Consider the following 3,974-nt stretch of genomic DNA (forward strand, 5'->3'; position numbering starts at 1 on the left):
TATATACAGGGTGTCTGATAATTGTCTGATAGAGTTCGTGGACATGTAGAGCGGACTAAACTGAGACGGAGAGTCCTCTACCATTTTCAATTTTCGCAATAATTAACAAAATATTAATTGCTAAAAATTGCCGAAAATTCGTCTTCAATAATTTTTTACTCAAATACTATCAACTTGCTATCAACTTTACAGAAAAATTGCAAAAATTGCTTATTTTCTTTTCATAAAGCTCTAAGAACTTTTTTAGAATTTTTTCGGAATTTTTTAATACTTTCTTATGTTGATAAAAATGAGAAAATGCAGTACTAAAAAGTTGATAAAAAATTCTGAAAAAATTCGTGAAATTTTATGACAAGAAAGTAAACAATTTTCATCTCTTGCTTTTTCTGTTAAGTTAAAGTTAATAGTATTTGAATAAAAAATTATTGAAGACCAATTTTCGGCAATTTTTAGCAATTAATATCTTGTTAACTATTGCAAAAATTGTAAAATAATAGAGGACTTTCCGTCACAGTTTAGTCCGCTCTACATGTCCACGAACTCTGTCAGAACAATTATTAGACACCTTGTGTATATATATATATATATATATTTTTTTTTTTAATAAATAGTATCTAGTAGTTTTTTAATCTAATAAAAATGTACGGAAATGTATTATGAAATAAATGATAAAAATCTCAACTTTTTAATATAAATACATTATGTATTCAAGATTATTTATGTAAAGTTATATCTAGACAATGGACTAGTTGTTTAATAAATAAATAAAATATTTATTTGTTCTATATTTTTGTAACTAATTAGTGAATTGTAATAAAACATTGCTTAAGTTGAATAACTACAAAAATATGGTATATATGCATGTGCATATATACCATACAGGATACAGATAATTCACTGTGAATTATTTAGACATTTAGAAGATCTAGCTTTGACCGTCATAGGCTTGAATATGCTTAAGTATTTAATTGCATAAGTTATTTTGAATATTTAAAGTACTTATTAAAAAAATTAGATTTTTATTATCATTTCTTAAATTTTAATTTATAACAAAATAGTAACAAATAAAATAAACTATAAAAAAATGTGTTGTTTAATAAAAACGAAATGTTTTTAACATAACTTTTATATATATGGTTTGTTTAAAGTATAAATATTAACACATTTGTAAAAATAATATCTATATATCCTTAATTTCAAGTCTATCTGAAAGAGCAAACGTTGAATATTTGTTAACACATACTCATGTGTAATTTTCCACTAGTACTTATTGATTAATGTTAAAGAAACTTATTCATTACATTTTAATTAACTTTAGTATTTTATTTACTAAAGAGCAATCACAAAAAACATTTTCATTACTATTGATATCGCAATGCGTGCCATTTTAGCGGCAATATTTCGATATTTTATCACTCATGATCGTTAAATCGTCGATTTATTTTCAAAAGTATTGTCTTCTAACTTGGGCAGAAAAGTATTCTCGAGAAGTTTTTTTGTAAATAAAATAAATAAACTTACCAAGTAGCAACAGTTATAAATTTTGATATTTGTTATAACTGAATCTAGCCTATAGCTACTCGGTTGAGCTGTCCGGTGCAGTGCAGACGTTATGAAAGGCGGCGCGATGATTCCATCTGTTGCAGGAGGCGCCAATGAAACTATTCTACCGGGTGTTGGGAAAAGAAGGACAGGTTTTAATCTCAAAAGTTCCCGTTTACAAAGACGACGTGACCAAGGATGTTCCGCCGGCGATGGAAAATATACAGCGACCACCGACCCCACCACCCAGTCCCAAGCCCAATCGTGAGTACGAAGAGGAAGCTTGTAACGCGGAGCCACCTCGTGCTCTCGAAACAAATGTCAATGTTCGCGACAAAGAGATAAAAACGAAAAAACCACGTTGTGAGGTGACTCCCGTTATGCGTACCCCGGATCCTCCGTCAACCATTGAACTGTCGACAAGCAATCGTCATCGGTCGCTAGAGAAAACGAAGAACAAGGATATGGCAAGATTGGAACATCGAAAGAGGCACAAACGACACAAGCGAGTGATCGCGGAGATCACCACAGTGCCGCGCGAGGATCTCTTGAAGCTTAAGGTCCGTCTGACGCCGCGTCCTCCGAGGATTACTTCCGGGGCGACAGGCGGTGGAGGGAGTGGAAGCGGAGGTGGTGCAAATAGTCAAACGAAGGAGAAACTGTTACAGATGCGAGCAGTTAGACGCGACAAGCTCAAAGCGATTGCAGTGCAGCAGCGATCGCCGACGAGTCCAGTAGCTCGAGAGGAAACCAAATCCAAAGAGTGCGTCGTAATAGAGACGGAAGAAACGATCGAGGATATCATCGACAGCATTCCTGACGAGGTCGTGCGTATCGCGCAGAACATAAACAATCAAAACGAAGAAACTAAGTTCAAGGAGTGTTCCACGGCGAAAAAGATTAATAAGGAGGTGCCGGAACGAACGAAAACACCGGAGAGTAGTGACGAATCGGAGAGTCCGAAGAAAGACGAGGAGATTCTGCGGCGACTAGGTTTGATAGCCGTTAATGAAGCCAGCGGTGACAGAACGGCGAAGCAACGAACACAAAGTGGCATCGACAAAGTGGACAACCTGAACCATGACAAGCTAGAGAAGCAGTTGCGCGAAAACAAGGCAAACCGCGTGCGAAGCTTACTGGCGGAGAAGAAGATGCGTGACGCCCTCAAGACTATTATCTCCAAGAAGGAGGAATTAACACCGTCCGTCATAAAGACACCAGCGTCCGTTCTTACTTCCGCCACCGCTGCTGTCACCGTCGCCACACCCGTGCCTACCGCGCCCGTGGCTGTGCCTGTCATGCCGAAGATGAAGGAACCACCACCGTTGACGCCTATACGCGTCGCGAAATCATCCAGTTTTGCCGCGACCAGCGTGATAGTGTCGAATATCACTTCCAAATATGAAACGCCATTAGATCTCAGCAGCGGCGGTACTACCGTCAACGACAACGACAACGACAACGACAACGTTCTCGATTTGTCTGCTACGTTACCCGGCAGCAACCATCTTCCATCTTTCTCGTCCTCCTCCTCATCTTCTCTCACCTCTTCCTCATCTTCCTCTTTACCGCCGTTGTCGAAACTGTCAGCGCGATCCACAACCGGTGGCACGGTCGTCCGTAAATCCAAGGAGCTGGAACAGCAACGCGGCAAAGGACAGCAAGAATCGAATCTGAAGACTCTTTCGGATGTCGCAGTGTCACGTATGAGTAGTACCGAAAAGAATTCGCCGGTAGAATCTCTAACCTCCGCAAACGTAAACGCCGCCGCTAATAAGGTTGCTTTGCGCATACCACAGCCGCATCATCGCATTTCCGGTTTTGGCATGAAAAGTAAGCCTAACCTCGGTGTCCGCCACATCCCAAACCCCCAAGTCGTGGTCTCCCAATATCGTAATCAAAAGTTACTTCAACGCAATTACTACAATATCGTCCAGAAGCCATAATAAACGCGTGTCTTTTATCGCTAATATAACTTATCCCTTATTCCCTGCCCCTCTTTCTTTATTATTTCCTTATAATATAAAAATCACATTTCAATCGTTAATTCTCCATCCGCATCTTGGACTTCAAAGGCACAGTCGATTATTTGATTGCGAATTCTGGTAGATGTCTGCGATGTCTGGTAGATTAAATTTATAAAAAATATAAGTAAAAGACATTCCAAGTAAAAGACTTCTATTATACTATACGATAGTAAAAACTCGTTAAAGCTTTCGCAAGTATATATAAGAATTTTTTCAGATTTTTATAAAGTCCAGAACAATATAAAAATCTACACTTGAAATTTGAAAAACCTAGATTGTAGACAAAGGATGAAAATTTTTCATTACATTGTTGACAGAAGGTTAGATTTTCACATTGAGTACCAGAGCGTCGCGAGAGATGAAATTTCTATTGTATATAATCGAATTATACATATATATATATAT

At 37.8% G+C, this 3,974-nt stretch overlaps 1 protein-coding gene across 1 annotated transcript in view; it reads left to right on the plus strand.

Annotated features, from left to right (window-relative positions):
* Positions 1 to 3,620, plus strand: part of LOC108748567 (polycomb group protein Psc-like) — a 13,991-nt gene extending 10,371 nt beyond the window's left edge. The window contains exon 5 of the mRNA XM_018486798.1: positions 1,647 to 3,620. Coding sequence (XP_018342300.1) covers positions 1,647 to 3,488 — 1,842 coding nt within the window. The 3' untranslated portion in view covers positions 3,489 to 3,620. The remainder of the gene's footprint in view (positions 1 to 1,646) is intronic.
* The last annotated feature ends 354 nt before the right edge of the window (positions 3,621 to 3,974 follow it).

This window comes from Trachymyrmex septentrionalis, unplaced genomic scaffold, assembly GCF_001594115.1.
Source record: "Trachymyrmex septentrionalis isolate Tsep2-gDNA-1 unplaced genomic scaffold, Tsep1.0 scaffold232, whole genome shotgun sequence".
Taxonomy (NCBI): domain Eukaryota; kingdom Metazoa; phylum Arthropoda; class Insecta; order Hymenoptera; family Formicidae; genus Trachymyrmex; species Trachymyrmex septentrionalis.